Raw genomic sequence first — 23,158 nt, 5'->3', positions numbered from 1 at the left:
AGAACACAAATGAATATAATGTTACGATTCTCTCTCCTAATCAGTCCTTCAGTAAATACTGCTAAACACAACACAACACATCAAGAACTTGACAACAAGGCTCCAAATAATCTGGTACTTTAATAAGGGTAAAATAAAACAGCCAATATGACACAATTTGCAACACAATCAACTACTACAAGGTACAGTCTAACACATACTTAACTCATAAACTCTGCTGTCTCTTCCTGGACTCGTACATTTCACTGGAGGACTGCACCGGGACCGACTTCATGGCCGACTAAAAGTCCTGGTATCTGGTCTTGAACTGCCGCTTTCCTACACACTGTCTCTCTGGTCTGCGCAGGCTTATTATCAGATGACCATAACACGGGCGCTATTCACTTGCAAAGTTCATGCCAGGACTGTCCCTTGCCTTTCAATATAGCACCCTAAACTGTAATACTGGCCTGTGTCACATATGTCAGCTGATCACACACAGTTAACCCTTTTGCGTCATAAATAGGATTATATCTACACTGTATAATCGGCAAAAAATATTCTACTCTCAACTAACAACCATTTCAAATAAAAGTGACAATGTTTTAAAGTTGACTTTCTAATTACTAGACCTACATGTGTATATATATGTATGTATATATATATATGTCTGAATATATCACGATGGTTTGTGGAGGATTTTGGCTAGGCTGGGATGCCCACCTATGTTCCTATCCATTCTCAAGCAGTTTCATGTGGGACAAAGAGGCCAGATCAGACACAAAGGTGCCCTTTCTGATCACTTCCCAATAGAAAATGGCATGAAGCAGGGCTGTGTACTTGCCCCTACTCTATTTGCTATCTTCTTTGGCGTAATGCTAGGTCAAATGAGGCAGCGATTGCATGAAGGCATCTACATCCGTTTCGTTCAGACAACAATGTGTTCAATCACCGGCGTCTACTATCCCATACAAGAACAAAGGAGATGGTCATAACGGAGCTTCTCTATGCCGATGATTGCGCCCTGCTAGCTCACAATGGACATGACCTCCAGAACGCGGTGAAAGAATTTGCATACGCTGCCGCCTCTTTTGATCTATCTATAAACCTCGGGAAAACAGAAGTCATGTTCCAGAAGTCACCCAATGAAACATACTCAGCCCCAAGGATCACAGTAAACAGACAGCCCCTAAATGTGGTAGACCACTTCACATATCTAGGTAGTATAGTGTCAAATGACGCCTCACTTTCAAGGGAAGTTGATAACTGTCTGGCCAGGCCTAGTAGCGCTTTTGGACGCCTTCAGGCAAGAGTCTGGAAGAACAAATCGCTCCGCCTGCCTACAAAAATCAATGTCTACCAGGCGGTGGTTCTCTCAACCCTTCTATATTGCTCTGAGACATGAACACTATATAAAAAACAACTAAGACTTCTGAGCGCTTTCACCAAAGATGCTTGTTCTCCATCATGGACATACGGTCGCAGTACCGCACTACAAGCAGCGATGTCCTTGCCAACGCCTGTATGGACAGTATAGAGGGACTTCTTATGGTCCGACAACTACGCTGGGCAGGGCATGTATCCCGTATGGGAGAGGGACGTATGCCAAAGGCAGTCTTTTTTGGTAAACTAAAAGGTGGTCAACGTAACAGAGGCGCCCCACGGAAACGCTTCAAAGACCAGCTTAGGCCTCAACTTTCCTTGGCTGACATAGAAGAGAGCACCTGGCTGCATGCGGCGTCGGAACGAGACAGCTGGAGGTCACTCGTGAAGGCTGCGGGATACACATTTGATACCAAAAGAAAATCTGCAGAGGACAAACGCAGACGACGAAAACAAAATCTAAATCGACCACCTGCAGACAATGGTTATGCTTGCCCTGGATGTGTATAAGTAGCTATGTTGTTAAGAGGTCTAAATGCACATAAGTAATCTGAAAGAAAGAAGTAAATTGAAAATAAAGACTTAAAATTAAACCAGATCAGTAGTTGTAGGCTTAAATGCTTTAAAAAAACACATTGGAAAGTAAATTGTATTATGTAAGTAGATTATTAGTTTAATAGGCCTCATATGCCTTTATAATGCTTACTGAAACAAAAAAAAATGTATTTATTTTATAACTAGGTCTAGATCTTTACACAATCATTCTCCGCTTGGGTAAAGCATCTATCTCTAGACTGTAGATGTTACTATATCTAGATCTACTTCTTATCTAAATCAGATTTATACCAACGGAATAAATGCATGTTATTTGTAGAAAGAAAAAAAAACGAGCAAAGACGTGAAAAATTAAAGCTAGTGTATATATATATATTGTTATGACTTTGCCATGCGCACCGCCATCCAAGATAGTGCAGAAAGAAGGTGTGCACTATCTGTGACTAAACAAGTCGGATGTTGACATGGGAGAAAGGAACGATTTCCGCCCAAGTAGAGAGCCAATATGGAGATGCTGTACTCAAGGCAGATGCCTGAAACTTGGTGGTAGCAAGGAGATGCTTACAGCTCGTCTCCGGCAAGCCCTAATTGATGAAGACGAAGATCCGGAGACCTACCTATTTGAAATTGAACCAGAGATTTATGAGCTTATTGGCAAGATAAATGAAGGTATTGATGCATTGAGTGAACAAATTAACAGTATGGGGAACAAGGTAGATAAAATGGTGTCTCAAGTGAAAGAAGGAGTAGACTCATTGGTAAAGGAGTAGTTGCCTGTAGACTCGTTGGTAAAGAAGTTGCATGGTCAAGACTGTGGCTGCACAAACAGTGGTGACGGAGACGCTGGGGATTGGAGCGCCGTCTGTGTTTTCGGCAAGTCTTGTGGTTGTGACTTTCAAGACGAGAAACGTGAAATATGCAGTTGTATTTCACTGTTTCCACTTGTGCATAATGTTCTAGTACTATGGAACTAGTTTACTAGTTGTTATCCTTGTGACTGCTGTCAAATTGCAGTCACTCAGCATTGACTTGTTCTTACACTTTATTTTCAAACAAGAAAATGCTTGTTATAAGATGTAAAGTTCCCCTTTTAGAACAGATGATGTTAAGGCCATCTGTTTCTTTAGCTAATGGTTAACAAGCAGGGTGTCATGTGGCAAGCGTAACGACAAACTGCCTTTACTTTCTGCAACTGAAGTCAGGTACCCATTAGAGCTGGGTGGACTCAGGGGCACCCTAAAAATCCCTGATTTCAAAATCCCAGTTTTACCCGAGATATGAATCCAGGTCTTTCAGACCATAATTTGCTTGAAGATATTTCCTCTGGAGTTGAATCAGCTTCTGCACTAAATGGTGAGCTGAGGATATAGAAAACTGGGTCCAAGATCTTGACGTCTTAAAATTTGCTTTTAAATTCTACTATCAAGGCATCCAGGTGCCACAGTGCCTCACCATATTTTAATGATCAACCTAAAATACTTTTTAGCCCCTGTATAAGTGTATCTGTTACAATAAAATTCCACTTTCCGCTCTCTCTTTCCTTCTCTGTAACTCACTTTTTTTAACCTGCAGATCATAATTTCTCTGACATATGCTAGAAAGCAAAAACTTGATTTGGTAAGACCTGCTTCATAATGCGCCCCCGACTCATACAGACACTCTTATTTTGGGCTCGTTACTTTCACTCATCCGCCTGTTGTGCCAATAACAAAAAGTCATGACTTTTCTTCAGCTTCTCAATTCAATATATATCAGCAGTTCTCAACTTTTTTAGTTCCGCGACCCCTTTTTACAATTGGCCACTATGCAGCGACCCCAACCCCAAATGTAAAATCATATTTTTCTTTAACTATTAGGGTTTCCATGTTTTGTATGCATACATCACTGTTAGGATAACGATTGTGTTAAATAGGTGGATATTTTGTCAAGTCCAGTTGCTTGGCTTGTCCAAATAGGCCGCAGCCTCTGGAAAATGGTACCTGCCTTTCCTATTCTGCATCTGCCATCATTTGCTTTGAACTTAGCATCTCTTCAAGTTCTGGCGGGAGAACCCTATGCCTTGCTCAATTGAGTTTTTATCAAAAAATTCTACATATTCCAGAAAAATCTAAGACAAAGACTAAATGTGTAAATATTTTGAAATATTTACAGAATGTTTAAGTTTATGCTGTGTTAATTTTTAGAATCGATGCATTCCATGTATGTTACATGCTTGATTGATTTTAGTATATTTCTTTATATTTAGGAAAATACACAATTGCCCTACAAAATACACATTTCCAGGTCTTGGAATACACATTTCCATTTTAAGAATGTTGGCATCTCTAAATCTGTCTCAAGTGTTTTTAGATGTTAACCTTTTTTTTTTCAAAACCACCAGTTGAAAATTTTATTGTACAGTGCATTTAATTTTCATTTCCATCAAAATTGTTTTCTTCTTTAGGTTTTGGGATCTTTTGTTGAACTAGTTTTGCAGAGACTGACAAAAGAGGTTTTGACATCAGAGCTTCGAACAATTTGTTTACAGGTTAGTGAACCAGAGATTATGGGCTTATATCTATACACAGTAATGTTATCTTTCATGTAATCTGAAGTATTTTTTTTTAGAAATGTATACAATTGCGTGTGCATTTTCTAACAGTCGCTTTTATTTCACAATTTACAAATCATGCAAATACTAAGATAATTTTAAAAAATTATTTTTTTTTAGATTTTTCTTTCACTCGATGTTTTTTTTTTATACTTTTTCCGTAAATAAATAAACTTTCTAAACTGTCAATTCCATCTAGGTTGTGATTGCTGGACTGTACTACAACACACCACTTCTGTTAGATATATTAAGTAAGATGCAAATAGCTAATATTCAAGGCTCTATTCTTGGACAGTTTTTAAAGCAGTGGTTGCATGATACAGATTGCTTTCTTGGGTAATTATTTTTGGTTTATAATGATAATTCTTTTTTTGTTGACCTTAAAAAATAACATAGAAAACTAAATCTTAAAACCATCTTCTATTGTATATTTCCAGTCTCCATGACAGAAAGATGAGTGTGCTAGGCCTTTGTTCACTTATGAATTTGTTAGGTCAGAGGCCACCAGAAATCATGGAGGTTGCTCCCCAAATTTTGCCAGCTGTTCTTCTTCTCTTTCAGGGCCTGAAGCGAGCTTATGCTAGTATGTTTGTTTTTTTTAATTTAAATTTTTATTATTTACTTGGGGCTCCTATTAAATGATGTTAAGATCTTAATGTCATTTTAATAGATCTGGAGTGTAAAACTACGGTAGATTTAGTGAAGATAATTCATACATGGTCGTGAAAAGTCTGTGAATGTTATTTTGGTAAAAGCATGGGACAATAAATAGTTAAAAACGATAATGTGCTTTAAAAAAAAGGGGGGGGGGGAGTTAATAGATCTAGTCTTTCTCCCCCTTCCCCCCAATACCATTATTCGGTACGCATATGTCAGTGTCACTTTCAACATAGTTTTGCCTTACCCCCACCCCCTTTTAGCATGAAGTCCAGCAGTCCACTCTACCATCTTAGGACTTTCCAAAAAGTTATAGATCTAGGCTTACATTCCAAGTTAATGCTAGATCTAGATTGGCATTTAGAACTAGAAGGAGGAATACTTATTTAACTTATCTACTTCTTAGTTTGTTTAGTCTGTTGCCTATCATTTTGTCTAAAAAAATATTCTTTTTTGGCAGCCCCCGTAAGGGGAAAAGCCGCTATTAGGTTTGTGCAAAATGTCCGTCTGTCACACTCAGATCTTGAAAACTAGGAGAGAAATGAAAAATATTATTTCACCAAATGTTGTGGCTTGCAAAGTTTAGGTGCAACGGCTACTTTTTGTTTTCTAAAAGCAAACCGTTTAGTTTATAAAATTAATTATGCAAGCCATTTTTTAATAAAAATACACCAATTCTAAAACAATACATAAATGTAAGGGAGATAATGTTACAATATGTAACAAAGAATGATAATTTTGTGTGTATTTTCAGTATCACTAAGTCACATATATTTATAAAATGTACAAGAAATGTTCACAACAAATATAAATATTATGCAGCGACTTTCGGTACTAAACTAGTTCCCTCAAATAGTTTTATATAATCAGATTTTATTTATTTTTTGTTTATTGCCCCCATCAGGATAAAAGCAGCTTATTTTTTTATTTTTTTTTTTGCATTTTGTCTGTTGGCTGGTCATGTTTGGATAAAAAAACAACACTAAAGCAAGTGTTACACATTCTGGTCCCAAAATACACATTTTGACCATCAGTGTTACACATTTGGACTTTTTTAGGTAGGCAGGTCTGCTAGGTCTTAAACTCTATTTCAACTCTCTAAGATCTTGGCAGAGATAGTTTTATACTTAAACACATTACCATACTAATTTTAGTCCATTCATTTCATATTTTCATCAAATTAACATTCAGATTTGTTGTTTATTGCATTTATCATACATCGTTCGCTATAGCGCAAAGCCGTTTTGACATACATTTTAATAGTTCCATTCATGAAGTTGAGTACATCTTACAAAAAAGGTCATGCATGCTGTGAGCGAACCCCACACACGCGGAGAACGAATTCATTCCAAGCCAATATTTAACTCTAGATTAGTCTAGATATATCTCTAACTCAAGATCTAAATAAAGTCTATACATTTCATATTTTAAACAAATATATGTAGGCCTACAAGCAAATGTTTTTATTTGAAAAAATGGATTTAGGTCAATTAGCTATTTTGATAGATCCATTCATACTATTTTTACATTCTGCATTCGCTTTACTTATAACATTATTATTTCGTTTAATTGTTAACAAAACACTCAGTGACTATATCGACAGTGATATGCCAATTAAGATCCGCGGGTTGCAGGTAACATATGGCTAGTAGATATATATATTTATTTATTTGGTTTGAGGCGAATCTAGCACATATGGAACCTTGCATCGAGAAAAAGCGATCTGCACACCTCGCTCACAAGACAAAGCCTAGTCCAAAATCTTTGTAAGCCTTCAAAAGTGCTAATAAAGAGGTGAAACAAATGGCTAGACAATAATGTGCTAACAACTTTTGGAGGGATACCTGCAACAGAATCCAAGACAGTCTCTACTCAAGTAGTAAAGTTCTGTTTGATGGCATTAAAGCGGCCCTGGGTCCAACAGTGTCTAAGCCATTCCCCCCCTTCTATCAAAATCTGGAGAAAATATTACAGATCAAACCAATCAGCTAGAACGATGGACAGAACACTACCTCGATGTCTATGCCACACAGAATACAGTAGACGATGTCGTCCTGGCTTCTCTACCAGATCTTCCAGTATTGGAATGCCTAGATGAGCTTCTGAGCCTTAGTGATCTCAAAAAAAGCAATTAACTGCATGAAAAATAGAAAATCTCCAGGGAGTGATGGTATCCCAGCCGAAGTAGTTAAAGTCATCGAATCACTCCTGTTAGATGAACTCTACATTCTCCTCTGCCGCTGCTGGGAAACAGGTCATGTCCCACAGGACTTGCGTGATGCAACTATAGTCACAATATACAAGAACAAAGGGGATCAGAGTGACTGCAACAATTATAGGGGTATCTCTCTCCTCAGTATAGTTGGCAAAATCTTTGCTAGAGTGGCACTATCCAGGCTGCAAGTGATAGCTTCTAGAGTCTATTCAGAGTCTCAGTGTGGATTTAGGAGTGGTAGATCCACTATAGACATGATATCCTCTCTACGACTACTGCAGGTGAAATTCAGAGAGAGAGACAGACCCCTTTACATCGTTTTTGTTGATCTTACTAAAGCCTTTGACATGGTCAGAGAAGTGGCCTTTTCAAAATAGGTTGCCCTCCCAAACTACTGAAGTTCATTGAGTGCTTTCATGAGGAAACGAAATGTACTGTCAAATTCAATAGAGCCCAATCAGCAACTTTTGAGGTTAGTAGTGGTGTCAAGCAGGGATGTGTGCTCGCACCTACTCTGTTTGGCATATTCTTCTCCTGTCTACTGCAATATGCGTACAACGACATCAACGAAGGTGTGCTTCTCCATACAAGATCCTCTGGAAAACTATTTAATGTATCAAGGCTGCGGGCAAAAACCAAGGTTAGGAAGATACTTATCAGGGAACTCCTGTATGCTGATGATGCAGCTATTGTGGCGGATTCTGATATTCAGCTTCAGTTCCTGCTTGACAATCTATCTGCTGCTTGCTAGAAGTTTGGCTTAAACATTAGTTAAAGCAAGACTAAGATACTAGTCCAGAACACAAATACTGCACCTCAAGTAAACATTAATGGCCAACCACTAGAAATTGTGGATCACTTTTGCTATCTCGGCTCCATTATATCCAACAATACTCTTCTGGATAAAGACATTAACAACAGGACAGCCAAAGTAATGGCCACCATGTCACGGTTGCAGAAAAGAGTGTGGGATAACATATTGCTGACTAACAATACTAAAGCCCTAGTCTACCGGACCTGTGTGTTGATCACCTTGCTATACGGAAGTGAAACTTGGTCAACTTAGTCATGGCAGGAAAAAAAGCTGAATGTCTTCCACCTCAGATGCCTAGGGCGGATCTTTAAAATAAGGTGGCAATATAGGATAACCAATGAGGAAGTGCTATGAAGAGCAGGATGCCAGGACATCCGCTCTGTTATCAGCAACAGAAGCTTTGGCTGGCTTGGCCACGTTCGTGGAATGCCAGTAGGTCGACTTTCTCAAGACATTCTTTATGGCGATCTAATAGAAGGCAGGAGAGCTGCTGTTTGCCAACTTATACATTATGTATGCAAACGCAACATGAAGCTCTTCAAAATTGACACTAGCAGCTGGGGAAAAGTAGCACTGGATAGATCTAAAGGGAGAGAGAGCATAAAGGAAGGGTCTCGGATTACAGATGCCATACACTACAGAAGCAGAAAGAAGGGTGATAATGCAACGGCGCCTGGTGATCACATATGCCCAACCTGCGATCGCAGCTGTGTATCTTTAGTCACACAAGAAGTTGCAAAGGGAAGAGATCGTCTCTCGAGACGTAAAATGCCACAGAAATGAAATTGTATAAGAACTTGGTGCACCAATGTCTATGAACCCTCGTCAGCTCTCTCGTGTTAATAAAGACATTTTTAGTCTAACTAGGCCGTTTGAAGTAGTGGATTTTTTTCCTTTGACGTCATATGGAATGAATTCTTTAAAGGAAATGCTATAAGTACTAGGTGCATCAATGTTTATTAAACCGCGTTAACTTTATTGTATAAAAAAAAAGACATACTAGCTCATTGGTTCCCAAACTTTTTTGTCTCATTACCCCTTGCCATGTTTTCTGGTTTACAGTAGACCCCCTGCTTAACATATATATGCATTTTTTCAAATTCACAAATCCATTTTTTTAACTAATTTCTAACTGTATTGTGTCAGAGAATGAAAAAGTAATTTAAAGCTACAATGTAAATTAGATCTTTTGTTATTGATAACATTCAAATTTAAAACATTTAAAATAACAAATATGTGCTACTGCTATGGTTATTATGTTTCATATAGGAATTTGTTGTTATATGAAATGTTCCTTCAAACATTAATTTTTTTATTAATTTGCCTTAAGTATCATTGTAAAAATCTTTGCAAGGAGCAGTTTCTCATGTATTTCTTGATCTTTCGCATCTGGCTCAAATATTTGGTCAGCGAAACTGTAGGCCTATATAGCGTTTGCAAAGAATTTGTGCCGTTGAACTGTATTGTTGTTTAAAAAAATTCTTTTAATAATATCAGATGTAGGTTTGTGTAAAACATTTTTTATAACTACTTCGAGGGCTGTTAAAATAAATGTTTTATCTATAGCGTTTAACATTTTTGGCTATAAGTAAAGAGATCGTGTAAGACGCTAACAAACCACCATTTTCTCTAGATCATGTTCAAAAGAGATTTTGTTCGTCTATTCTGAAATTTATCTTTAAGAGTTCTAAAGTTTTTCATATCGACATAAAAGTCACTTAGGCCACTACTTGTTTGACAAGAAATGAATGAATTCCAATTTTAAATAATCAGCGCTGTACAGTTTACATTTCTTTTTGTTAAACATTACTTTCCATGATCGTAGACCCCGTGGTCATTTCATAGAACCCCAATTATTTTTATTTTACTTATGTAAACCCCCTTGGAAGTCTTTTTTAGACCACTTTGGGAATCACTGCTCTATAAGATACACATATGAACTAAAAATGTACATTTCCACCATTTTTTTGTTTCTTATTTTAAATAATATAATGGAATAATAACCATTTGTAAAGTTCTTATAAAATCTTTGTATAAAAATATCTTTTAAAAAAATTGATGTTTTGAGTTTTTGGGATGATAGTCAAGTTGTTACTTGATCGTAAGATAATTTTCATTACATTTTCTGTGGACATACCACACCTGATTTCATTGTTTCTGTTCTGAGTGGGATGTTGGCAAGATATTTATGATCTTCGCATTCAAGTACCAATAAATATTCAGTGCCAAAATAAAATATTTAAAAAAAAAGGAAAATGATTAAAAGGGGAATAATAGTGAGCCAGTCCAGATTTATGAACTGCACCTTTTGTCATCAGTGTCAGCCTTGTCAGTCATCTGGCTTTAACATCTAAATCCAAGTTGTAGTGTTATAAGTGCATAAAAGTACATAATTTAATGCAAGGTCCACCCAACTCTAATGGGTATCTGACTTTAGTTGGGGAAAGTTAAAGTGGTTGGTCCTTGTGCTGGCCACATGACACCCTGCTGGTTAACAGTTGGCCAAAGAAACAGATGACCTTAACATCATTTGCCCTATAGATTGCAAGGTCTGATAGGGAAATTTACTTTTTTTTTATGTTAGATAACACATTTTTTTTAGGAGCTACATTTGATAATATTTTTACTTTAGGTCGTGCTCTTGAGGATGAAAGTGATTCTGAAGATTCAGATGATGATGATGATGAGAATTATGATGGTGAGTGTTGTAAGGCTTATCTGCCATTTCTAGCATAAACTCTTACAATCATCAAAATCTGTATAGTTCCTTCTTGTATTATATGCTAGTAGTCACCCATTACAATTCCAACAATAACTATTTCAGACCAATAATAATGCTTTAAAATAAAAATTCAATATAGAGTTGTAATAAATGATTATTTCAATAGAGTTTTAGAAAAAGTTTTTTGTCATCACTTTCAAAACTGAATGATTTTGATTAGTTCCTAGTTCTAGTTCATTGATTTGCTTTATCAAAACAATCAAAAACTTGCAACATACTGAAAAGAGGCTGCAAAGAGACTTTTTTTTCCCCCAATGACCAAAAATAAAATGTATCTGAATAGCATTTATAAATCCACATTAGAGTGGTAGTCAAATAAAATTACCAATACAGACATGCCTACAGTCCAGCATTATGCGGAACCGTCCCGCAAAAGCATCAAAAAAGCTCACATGTTCCGCCGTTCCGCATTCACGATTTTTTGTTCCGCCAAGTCTGAAAACCGACACACAAAAAAAATCGCCGATTTTTCATTATTTATTAATAATGCGAAATGAAAATACTGAATGCAGAATAAAATATATCTAGGTCTGTGTTTATTGTTTACATTTCATCTCCTCCCGGACCCGGTGTGTCCTAAATTTACGAAGATATGGTTGAGCTAGATCTAGACATAGATCTAGATCTAGTACTCTAGGTCTAGATCTATTCTTAGAATCTAGTAAGTGCTAATAAACCTAATTTTCCATTCAAATCCCTTTCTTTTCCCGACAAAGGCGCTATTCTGACTAACGTGACTAACTCAACTGGTTTCTTAGGTAATTCTATTCTAACCTAAGAAAAGGATTTTTTTTCAAATAGGACTAGGTTAATAGAGATCTAGATCTAGACCTAGATCTAAATGTAATTAATTAACTTAGACACAGTAATGCTAAGGCCTAGATCTAAATAAGGCTATATATCTACTAGGGGTGCACCGGATAGTCCCTCCGGCTCCGGCTTCTGCCGAATATCCGGCATTTTTTACTATCCGGTGCTATTCGGCTCCGGTCGGATATCACTACCGGATAGTAAAAAATACACCTATTTAATATGCATAAAGTGGACCTCGTTCCATTACTGTCTGTTATAGAATGTATTAATGCTTATATGAAAACAAAATAATGTGCTTAAAAATAGAGCCATTATGAATATGCACCAAACTTCGTTTATTATAAAGACAAGGTGTGTTAATAACTTAATATAAATAGAGATGAAACTTTACATCATAAATGCGCTTTACATACAGAGCAGCAATGGCTGGCACTTTTTTCAATTTCTCTTGACCTTCAAAAAGAAGTGACATACCATTGTTCTGTTGATTTTTTTTGCCAGATCAAAACAGGCACACAATAAGAAAACAAGGACTACCATTATAAATGTAGAAGCTCTGTTGCCGTATGTCTTTTGCACTTCAGTATTGGTCCCTGCCACCAATTCCTAATTTAACTTTAACATGTACTCTTTATTGTAGAAATCATCATTGGCCTCCTTCAGTTGTAAAACCACTATGGTTCATCTCGAACACTTTTTCATATGGTTGTGGGGCCCTATTTTGGAGAGACACTCCCGTCCACATATATTGCATGTCAAGGTGGCTTTCGCTTTGGTGGTAGAGGAGCTGGCCATTTTCCATGTGGCATGCTTTTCTTCAAGAATCGAGGTCCATGTTTTCTCGCTGTCTGTAGCTTTCTTGGTCACCATCTCTCTCCAACTAATGCGGTATAAGGCTATGTCTTCCCAATCGCAGACATGCCTACCCCCAAGACCCAGAATGTGGAACACTCAGGTTGAAAATGTGGAATGTTGGACCCCAATGTGGAACATACACGCGTTTACGTTTGTCAGCCATACTGTATGCAATAAATAAAACTTCAATGATATAACTTTAATAACAATACTAGTTTGCTTCTTATAAATTAGATGTAAATAGTATAATTAAAAGTAAGAAAACATTTAATTCATAATTATGTCCTTTGTTTGAAATCAATAGTTGTAACTCCTATATGAGGAATTCTAACCAAAATGTATTCTAATGACCTAGGCTCAAATGTTACTATTTTTATTTGTTACTACTAGATCTAAATCTATTGACTAGATCTAGTCTAGATTATTCTAGATCTACTTGATTATCTATCCTTTTCTAATTCTAGGGCTCTACTCTAGATGTTGTCTCTAGTTCTAGATCTAAAATAATTTAATAGTCTACTAGGTCTAGTACTAGTCTAGATCTATATCTAATAAGTCGTCTAAGTCTAAGAACACAGATTATAATAATTATATTTTAGATCTAAATATTTATGTCTAGATCTATAGACTTATTAAGAACTAAATTTATTACATAATCATGATAATGATATAGAAATCTAGAATCTAGAGATCTATCACCTTCTAAGTCTATTTCTAGATAGATCTAGGACGTAATCATCTTCTTTTTTGAAGTAACGTCTGTATCATATAAGATCTAGATCCTACTTCTACTAACTTCTAGGTCTAGTTATCTAGTGCTAGCCCTACTTCCAGATCTAGAAATTAATTTAGACTATGTAATAAGTAGATCTATAGCCATAGCCTTATTTAGGCCTTAGCCTCATGTGTCTAAGTTAATTAATTACATTTAGGTCTAGATCTTTAATAACATATTTTTTTTTTTTAAATCCTTTTCTTAGATTACTTAGAAACCAGTTGAGTTAGTGTTAGTACACTGTTCACTGTACTTAGAATAAGTTAGAATAGTCAGATCTAGTGACCTAGTCTAGACTAGATCTAGTAGAGCCATTGTCGGGAAAAGAAAGGGATTTGAATGGAACATTTGGCTTATTAGCACTTACTAGATTCTAAGAATAGATCTAATATCTAGACCTAGACTACTAGATCAGTAGATCTATGTCTAGAACTAGCTCAACCATTTCTTTGTAAATTTAGGACACACCGGGTCCGGGAGGAGATGAAATGTAAACAATCAACACAGACCTATATATATTTTATTTTGCACTCAGTATTTTCAATTCGCACTATTAATAAATAATGAAAAAATGGAGTTTTTTTTTTTGTGTCGGAATTCAGACTTGGCGGAACAAAAAATCGTGAATGCGGAACGGCAGAACATGTGAGCTTTTTTGGTGATTTTGCGGGACAGTTTCCCATAATGCGGGACTGTAGGCATGTCTGCAATCGTCAGTATCAATGTTCACTTATTTTAAATCCCTTTTTATCACATCAACATAATGGAGGTGGGGGTGACCAGTTTTTCTTGAGCAAGTTGCCCTTAGAGAATGATTTTTAGAATGCGATTGTCCTCCATCCAGCGAACATATCTGAGCCAGTGCAGGTGGCGTTGCCTTAGGACCGTAAAGATACTGGAAAGGCCTGTTCTCGCAAGAATTTCAGTATTACACACTTTTCTTTCCATGTTTTTTAAGATCCTTCGAAGGCAGCGTAAGTGGAATGAGTTTTGTTTTCTCTCTTGTTTTGTGTAGGTTGTCCATGACTCTTTTGCCGTACAGTAACGTGCTAAGAACGCATGCCTTGTAGACCTCCATTTTGGTCACTGTTGTGAGCTTCTGGTTTTCCCAAACTCTTGGTGGGAGTCTAGCGAAGAATGATGTGGCCTTCCCTATGCATTTTTTTATCTCCTATTCTAGCGACAGGTCACCTTGAATTGTAGATCCAAGGTAGCAGAATTCATTTACGGCATCTAGCTTGTTATTGTCATGAGGATTGATGGTGGTGCTGTAGTTTTCTTTGTGCTAATAGTTAGGCCATATTCTTTGCAAGCCTTAGAGAAGCAGGACATTAGTGACTGAAGCTCCTCTTGTGAGTGTGCCACTACTGCTGCGTCATCCGCGAGGAGCATATCTCTTATGAGGGTGGTTCTGATTTTAGTTTTGGCCCTCAGTCTAGCAATATTTAGAAGTTTTCCTTATTCAAATCTGGAATGAAGATATATACCTTCAGTGGATTTTTTAAAGCATTGAAAAGATTATTCCAAAAAGGATTGTAGAAATAGTGAGTTGCAAACACAGCATTAGACATTTCTAAAACTCAAACTGCAGTAAAATTCTTGGCACTCTAGCTATTCTCCGAACTAGCTGAATGAGCAGGCAACCAGGCCTGCAGTTGTCGGGGGCATCACTATAGATAGCACAGAATTGTCACCTTTGATAGCTACAACAGCAAACAATGACAGAAAAACCATTGAAGACTTAGAGAAACATCTGACATGTACCATAATTGGGTAAATTAAGACCCGATCTTCAGAAGAAAAAAGCTAAACTAACCTATAGACCACAAGGTCTGATAGGGGAACTTTATTTTTACTTCACTTGACAAACCTGCATTCTCTTCAATAAAACAAGGTTACAAAGACAGTTTGTGTGGAAACACAAACTCAAAATCGGCCACGGAAGTGGTCACCCAGGAAGGAAAAGAAGGCAGGTTTCAATATTTTTAGAAGAATATCGGTATTAAATTCTATCAGAAGCGGTCCACCCAGGCAGTTAAAAAAGGCAGGTGCCAATATTTTCAGAAAGAATATCATAATGAAATTCTATCAAAGGCAAATGATGGAGAAAGAAGGTTGACAGATCCTGTGTGGTTTCCCAAAGGTCCAGCAGACCAATGGATAGGTGAAAGTGAATGTGAAGTTAAATTGTGAACCTGGCCGAACTGATGTCTTATAATGAGTATCTGATTGATCTAATTGTTTTGTAAAGTGTCAGTCTCTTATTCAAAGCCACAAGAAAAAAACATTATTGTAAAAAAAAAAAAAAAACTCCTTTAGTTTTGTGTTCCATTGCGGCATGCGATATTATGAAAAACTACTCATTAATTCTTGTTTTAAATTATGTCCAACTTATTTGCATTGTAAATAGATTTTTTCTCTTTAAAAAAAAGGTAACATTTTTTTTTGTAAATGTATTATTTAGTATGACAGAACATACATATCTTAGCAGTACACTTATTTTTTGGGTAAATGTAGTAGTTAGTATGACAGAACTTACATAACATAGCAATACAAATGTAAAAAAAAAGTATTTTTTGACCAAAAATAAAAAACCATTTGCATAAAAGGGTTTTAAAAATGGTAAATAGTTATCTCCCTTACTAAAAAGCCTCGAGTGTTTGTTACTATTAATAGTGAATGGTTGTAAAAGTGGTGTATTTTCATGAAAAAACTGCTTGCATAATTGATTTTATAAGTTAGATTTTTCGCTTTCAGAAAAGAAAAAAGTAGCTGTTGCATCAGAACTTTGAATGATCTAAAATATTAAAATATCATGATGTCCGATTTTCATTTTCTCTTCTAGTTTCTGAGATCTAAACGGGCCGGACAGACAGGCCACACAAAACTAATAGCCATTGCATCAGAACTTTGAATGGTCTAAAATATTGTGATGTCAGATTTTCACTATCTTTTCTAGTTTACGAGATCTAAACTAGACAGATGGACGGATAGACATACCACACAAAACTAATAGCGTCTATCCCCTTTTGGGGGGCCTCTAAAAATTAAGCAGTAAAAAAATGAACAGGAGAAATGGAAACAAAAAAATAAATTTTAAATCGCCAAAGATATCGGCATTGATCCAACTTCATGACTGTGTCAAACCAATGTTGAGGGCGTTTTTCCGAAGTCAAAGAGTTAAATATTTTTGTCTATTTTGAACTATAAGAAACTTTCTATTTTATAATTGTATATCTGTGTGACTGTTTGCCAAACCTTGAATGTACACTGATTTATGGTTTGCTACTAGAACCCCCTTGCCAACCAGCCCCGTGAGAAATGCTGGTCTAGATAAATGATCTATAATTCATAGAATCTAATCTAGATTCTGCAAATCTTAAACATCTTATCATTCTCTTCAAGCTATGTTGAAAAACTAATTTTCTTCTTTTATTTTTTTACAGGAGAAATTTTATCAAGTGATGAAGATGAAATAGATGAAACTAGCCAGCAGTATTTGGAACGCATAGAGAAAGCAGTAAGTTTTTCTTCAGAAGATTTTTACAATATCTAGAAGTTACAAATAAATTTATACAGGTTTTTTATTTTTATTGATTAACTTTCTCCACAGCATGGAGATGATGATAGTGAGGAGTTGACAGATGATGGAGCTGAGGAAACACAATTAGAATCCTATGTAACTGTTTTAGATAAAGAAAATTGCCCTATAGATGAATATGTGACGTTTAAAAATATTTTAACAAGTAAGTTGCAATTGTTGTTAAAAAAAAGTATCTATTAGCTTTTGTTAAGCATACACTTACTAATATACATGCACAAAGTTGACATCTTCTTATGTTTAGTTCAAATAGGTAAAAAGGCTATGTCCCTTTATACAAGCCTTTCAAATGAAGGGCAGCTGTGTGGGGTATACAAAATATATCAAACTCATAAACATAGCTTAACAGAAACTATGGGCAATAACCTCTTGGTCTTTATACCTCCTTTAACTCGCAGTGTGGTTGTGAAATGTACATTGAAAAGCTTTATGAACATCTCATTATAAACCTTAAGGAAATAAATAGTAGAGATGCGGCAGAGAATTTTTAATATACCAGTAATCAATTTTGACATTATGGCAAGTCTTGCTTTGCACGTGAGGTATATAAGGATGCGGGTAGTAAGATTTTATTTTTTTTACTTATTTTATAATTTGTAGGGAATATGCTTGAAAATGTGATACATAAATTGTACAGTAAAAAAAACTTAGCTTTAAGGCTTCCATTCTGTCTTTCTACTAATGCAAATATAGCTTCTCTGTCATTGTCTTAGTATTTCTTTTGTTAGCAATTTCTTGATTTTCAATACTTTGTTGCTAACGCCATATGGCATATATAAGCAAGTATTATTGAGGAGATACCTACAGGTACACATCTTGCGTATTTTGTATGCATGTGGAGACGAAAATATGCAAGTGCTGTTTATCATCTAAAAATATACATTTCCCACGCCAAAAAAAAAGTTTGTTGCTAATCATTTAGATCTATTTGGCTCAGTGCGTCGATGCTTGGAAATGGACTGTTCTTATTAGATCTACCATGAGATGTGCCTTTTTTTTCCACCTGCTGAAGTGCAAATTTTAAAAATTATTACTAGGTCTAGATTTTGCTGATACAATTAAAGTGAAGTTCTTTTCAATGTGTCAGTTTATTTCTAGACTCTAGTCTACAAACTGATTGGGAATTTATTGAATGTTTAGTTCTAATTCATTGGACTTGTATAGATCTAGTATTGCGTTAAAAAGCTTTACTGTCAGGCACAACGAATTTACGTAAATCTAGATTTAGAATTCATATCTAAATTGATATAGATTTAGATTAGTCTTGTTTTCTAGATCTAGATGTGACCAGGAGTGTACTAGACATAAATCTAGATGGACACTAACCCTAACCCAATGGACACTGTTGAAACAGCTTGACGACCTCGACTTTGCTGATGACTTGGCTCTCCTTTCTCACACACAACAGCAGATGCAGGAAAAGATAAGTGTTGTTGCTGACAATTCAGCTAGAATGGGTCTTACCACAAACAGAGGGAAGAGCAAGGTGTTCAAGATAAAGGCATCCAACAATACACCCATTGCAGTCCAAGGTGAGGCGCTGGAAGAGTTGGAAAGCTTCACCTATCTCAGCAGTATCAGAGACCACCATATAGGAACAGATGCAGATGTCAGAACCTGCATTGGTAAATCTCGAGCAGCCTTCCATCAGCTGAAGAACACCTGGGGATCTAGGGCTCATTAATACTATTGTTAAACCATTACTACTTTATGGAGCAGAGACCTATGGAACCACCATCACCACCATGAAAAAAATCCAGGTATTCATCAATACCTGCCTGAGGAGGATACTTATGATCCGCTGGCCAAAGCAGCAGCCCATTGAAGTAGATATCCTTCAGAGACGCTGGAGATGGATAGGTCACACCCTTCACAAGCCTGCATCCAACATAACAAGGCAAGCCCTAACCTGGAATCCCCAATGAAAGAGGAAGAGGGGACGACCCAGGAATACATGGTGCGCGATTTGTAAGCAGATGGGCAAGACATGGGGACAGTTGGAAAGACTCGCCCAGAACTGAGATGCCTGGAGGAAACTGATTGGTGGCCTATGTCCCAGAAGGGACAACAGGCAGAGTTGAGATGAGAAAAAAAAAGCATTAAATCTTGATTCCTTGCCCCCCTCCTTCAACATGTTTTCTTAAAAAAAATTCAAGCCCCAGAACCCAGAATAAAGAGCTTTATCTTACAACAGCTATGGAGTTTATATATTCAGCAGACTCATAGCCCAGCTTCTATGCCAAAGCTTTCATTGCTGACTCTGAAAGAAAAAAATCTGAATTCTTTCAAAATATGCGAAAATATTTCCAGTGTATGCATACCTTGTAAAGAAATTAACAAATCTAGATGTCAGTGATCCAGCCAAGCAAACCATTGCTTCTGGTTTAAGTCTTAATTCACTTCCAGCGTTAAGTCCCATTCTTTTGAATGAATTTTCTGTTGGTGCTATATTATGGAATCAGGAATAAAACAGTTGAGGCATTATGATCATATAATCATTACCAAGTGACAAGGTCAACATTCTAACATATTCTAGAAAAGTCTATGACAAAGACTAAATGTGTAAATATTTTTTTAAATGTACAGAATGTTTTATGTAACTTGCTGTGTTGATTTTTTGTATTGCTGCATTTTGTGTATTTAAATGATTTTAGTCTTTCCTGAGTATATTTCTTTTTATTTAGGAAAATACACATTTCCCCCCTCTAAAAACACATTTCCATTTGTTTTTGTAAGAATCTCTGCTTATTGTTTTATTACCAGTGTGAATACTTACGGGCAAACTGAAAGAGCTACCTTTCCATTTCCAAAATATTTGCTCTTTTCATATTCTGTTCATTGCTTTTACTTCATATACAAAGTGTATTATTTTTCTAGCACTCCCTATTCAAGATAGTGCATGGTATCAAGCTCTGATGAGTGGATTAAACCCAAATCAACTGAAAGAAATTGAAGATGTGTTTAAACTTGCTGAGCAGAGAAAGGCAGTTGCCGGTAAACACTTTAACTTTTTTTCTTATTTTAATTTTGTTCCACCTCCCACTGAAATGATTCCTTTTGCCCATTAATAGTGCACTCTCATGTTAGGATTAAAAATCAATAATTTTGCGTTTGTTTGCTGTCATACAACAGTTGGTATAGAATTCAAGGGGAATGCATGCCCTTTTTTCTATAACACAAATACATTTTTTAAAAAACATATTTTCATTTTGGATTACTTGTAGACTGGAAAAGTCTCTGGATATAGGAAAGATTTTGTTATCACCACTGAAAAAAAAATATTTATCAATATATTCACCAAATGAAAAAGGCAAATGAGAAATGCAAATAAAGAGGCTCTAGTTTTATGTAGCCTAGACCTACAAACATTCCAATGTAGACATTCTAGATCCTAACAGTGCTTAGTTTTTCTTTCAATTATTTAACTAGAGAGCTCTTTTGTCATTTTGGATATTAATGTGTTTATTTTAAACACAGCTATTTATTTTTGAATATAAATGTCTGGATGTAGCTAAGATTTCATTGCTAGCAATTGATGTCTGGTTTTTCTTTTTCCTTTAAGATCTCTTAATCTGCTTTTTTTTTTTTTTTTTTTTTAATGCTTTTAAAGTTGATCACTAATTTTTAAAAAACATTGCTACATTAGTTCCTTCATATGATGATGTAACTAGCAGGATTAACTTGTACACTGTTGAAGAGTGTCACATATTGCAGTCCTTTGACAACTCTAGAGTATGCAGTGCCTGATGCTTCCTTATTATATGATGCCAAATATAAGCCAAGTGCTGAGAGAAGAAAGCAGTGGGTTTTTGTGGGTTTGTTTTATAATTGTATTTTTTTTTTTTTTGTGTTTTCAGATTCCAAAAAGATTGAAGAAGGTGGTGGCTACATGTTTACAAATAGACAGGTGCCAACATCATTCAACTTTGGTGCAGCTTAAGTTCAGCAACTCAAGCATTAGTTAATCTGGGAACTGTCATGTCTTTTAATGTTGACCACACAGAACATCTTGTCAAGATTCAATATTTTTTTTTACTGACTTATATAATTTAGATAAACTAAAACAGTTTCATGATAAAGTTGTAAGGTCTATGTGTGCATAATTATATTTTTTAAACATTTACTCTAAGTCTAAAAAAATATATTTCACTTGAGATTCAATTTTATTTCCTTGTTCAGTCAAATTACACCGCCTTTGTTTAGATCATTTAGGATTATCTATAAAGTTACTTAGGAAATGATCATGTAGTATTTTTAATATCACATTTATGAAGCATAGTAATTTTTTAAAAAATAGTAGTCATTAGGTGAGTTGTTTTTTTTAAACTACAAAAAAAAAACTTTTAACCCTTTCTTTGGATGCCTCAGCATTCAGAGATGTTTGCTCAAGTAGTCAAGAATGCAAAACTGAAATTGTGTAGAGATCTTCTACCACTGGTGGAACCATTTTGTTCACTTGTGGCCTTTAAATTGTATTTACTTTGCTTTTTCAAGCATTGCTTTTCAATGCTTTTGATTGATTGTATGTACTGTCTAGTTTGTGTGCTCTTTTGACCTAGAGCAGCGTTGAGATCACGTTGCCCCTTTGTGTTCTTGACTCCCCTCCCCCCAGCATAGACTGTGATAGAGACAGATAGACTTATCTATCTTCTCAGACTTGGTGCACATTGTGCCTTAATCTCATTTGCACCAAACTGACTGACTATTGAATCATTAGCATCCTTTTCATGAGACAGTCAACTAAGATGGGGTCAGTGACTTGGCCCACCTCTATCTGCCCAGAGATAATGTGTGTGAAGAAATAACACTGCTAAATCTTTGCCTTGGATGCAGTGAGTGTCCTTCATCTCCCTCACATGATCCAATGTTTACTCAAGCCTCCCATGTTCAGCACTACAGCTGTTTTCAAACACTACCGCTACTTTGTTTCTAGTAGACCTATTGTCTAGGTGACATGATACCAAACTACCATCTGCTCTGAGACTGAACTTCGCAGGCTCTATGCATGTCCAATTAACATTGTTCACAGAATTATAGATAACGCACTTACTTGGCTTTTTAGTGCCTAAAAAGTAGAATTTATTTAACACTTTCATGGTTCAGAAAAACTTCTCCAAACGATGTCCGCATCATCTCTAGGAAAGCAGCGTCATTCACATTTATATCTAGTCATTTTTTTTTTGTTCAATTACTAATGGTTAGTACATGTTACACTGATCACTGTAGTGTACCGGGTACAGGATATGCTTCTAACAACCTTAAGTTGATGTAAGCCACTTACCATACCATAAAAACATCATTAACAAAAATTGTACCAGAAATGTTTCTAGATGAATTCTTTGGACTCTAGCCAGAGATGAGTACCCTAAACCTATCATAACCATCTTTGTGTGTAATTTGTGTGTATTTACCTAGACTGATAGTGACAATAAACTTGGACAGCTCTGTAGTGTTTGATTTTTTGTAGCATATGTTGTCTTGTATGTTCCTATAGCATCTCATTTTGTACTTGGGGGAAGAATATATCAAAATGTAAAAATATATGTACCGTACCGGCACCGATGTTCAAACCCTCCCCACCCCAAAAGAATGAGGGTGGAATTTTTGATGACTTAAATTTAATTTTTGTTTAAAATAGGGGACATTTTCAATGTTAAACCATCACTACCTCCCCTCCCTCTTCTGTAAAGCAAATGACACGAGCGTAGCCAAGAGGGGTCTTGATATTAACCATCCTGCAAAAAGTAATAAAGCAAATCTACAATTATTACATTTCATGATAGTTGCTGGACCCCTAGCTGGCAAGTGTCTCCTGTCTCTCCACTAACTCCATGAAGAAACTATTCTAGGGTATACAAATAGAATGCCCAAAAGAAGGATAATTACACACACATATATATATATTGGGGGGGGGGGGGATCCTGGCTACACCAATGGTATCTCAAAGAGTAGAGATGGGCATCGAACCCAACTTATAAAGTTCCGGTTCGGTTCGATGTTATGATATTATGTAATAGCAAAATTAAGTTATAAGGTTCAATGCAATTTATTAGCTAAAACACTTCCATTTGAATTTTACATAAAACAAATTCCTTGCTGCAGTTATATACACAAAATATAACAGTAATGTGATGAATAA

The 23,158-nt window shown here is 36.0% G+C and overlaps 1 protein-coding gene across 1 annotated transcript in view; it reads left to right on the top strand.

Annotated features, from left to right (window-relative positions):
• Positions 1 to 22,464, top strand: part of LOC106067564 (importin-7-like) — a 57,602-nt gene extending 35,138 nt beyond the window's left edge. Inside the window, exons 22-29 of the mRNA XM_056043336.1 lie at positions 4,361 to 4,444; positions 4,707 to 4,843; positions 4,945 to 5,090; positions 10,826 to 10,891; positions 16,865 to 16,938; positions 17,032 to 17,164; positions 19,897 to 20,013; positions 20,877 to 22,464. Of these exons, the coding sequence (XP_055899311.1) occupies positions 4,361 to 4,444; positions 4,707 to 4,843; positions 4,945 to 5,090; positions 10,826 to 10,891; positions 16,865 to 16,938; positions 17,032 to 17,164; positions 19,897 to 20,013; positions 20,877 to 20,959 (840 nt within the window). The 3' untranslated portion in view covers positions 20,960 to 22,464. The remainder of the gene's footprint in view (positions 1 to 4,360; positions 4,445 to 4,706; positions 4,844 to 4,944; positions 5,091 to 10,825; positions 10,892 to 16,864; positions 16,939 to 17,031; positions 17,165 to 19,896; positions 20,014 to 20,876) is intronic.
• The last annotated feature ends 694 nt before the right edge of the window (positions 22,465 to 23,158 follow it).

Source organism: Biomphalaria glabrata, chromosome 10 (assembly GCF_947242115.1).
Source record: "Biomphalaria glabrata chromosome 10, xgBioGlab47.1, whole genome shotgun sequence".
NCBI classification, from domain to species: Eukaryota; Metazoa; Mollusca; class Gastropoda; family Planorbidae; genus Biomphalaria; species Biomphalaria glabrata.
This window is presented reverse-complemented; position numbering and strand designations above follow the sequence as displayed.